The 615-nt window shown below is 40.3% G+C and overlaps 1 protein-coding gene across 1 annotated transcript in view; it reads right to left on the minus strand.

Moving 5' to 3' along the window:
* Positions 1-242: 242 nt before the first annotated feature.
* The window catches only part of LOC101864632, a gene marked incomplete in the record, with an annotated part of 6,197 nt that continues 5,824 nt past the window's right edge, over positions 243-615 (minus strand). Inside the window, 1 exon segment of the mRNA XM_013084500.2 lies at positions 243-352. Within this exon segment, the coding sequence (XP_012939954.2) occupies positions 256-352 (97 nt within the window).

A 615-nucleotide genomic window follows, 5' to 3' on the forward strand; every position in this document is an offset into this window, starting at 1 on the left:
GTACACGTCGCACAGACATTCTGGTGTGACTTAAGCAATATTTGGGCAAGATGCAACATGGAAGCTGAATAAGCATCACACACCCCGTATAAAAAACAAGGGGCTAAATAAACAAATAATAAATAACAATAACAACAATAACAACAACAACAACTACAAAACCTCCACAAAGAACCCAAAAAATAACACCAAGGAGGCAAAAAAAGCAATGCCTCTCTCTCTCTCTCTCTCTCTCTCCCTCACTGGGCCTTTTTCTTATGGACTTGTCTTCTTCCTTCTTGCGTCGTACTGTTGAAGAATTTCACGGATGGCGTGAGCAAAGGGATCATCAGCAGAGCCCTGAGACCTCAACCTGAGCAATAGACACAACATAATACTGTTATCTTAGCAAGAACAGAAACATAAAGAAAAACTGCTACAACAATTTTTCTACTTTGCCATTAAGGTCAATGTGATTTTTTTTTCAGTTTTCACGTTCATGTACCACACAAATCTTGCAGACACTGGACTATAATTTCAAACTCCCTCAAATACGTGCACTCTGTCTGTCTGTCTGTCTTTCTGTCTGTCTGTCTGTCTGTCTGTCTGTCTGTCTGTCTGTCTGTCTGTCTGTCT

This window comes from Aplysia californica, unplaced genomic scaffold, assembly GCF_000002075.1.
Source record: "Aplysia californica isolate F4 #8 unplaced genomic scaffold, AplCal3.0 scaffold00298, whole genome shotgun sequence".
Lineage (NCBI taxonomy): Eukaryota > Metazoa > Mollusca > Gastropoda > Aplysiida > Aplysiidae > Aplysia > Aplysia californica.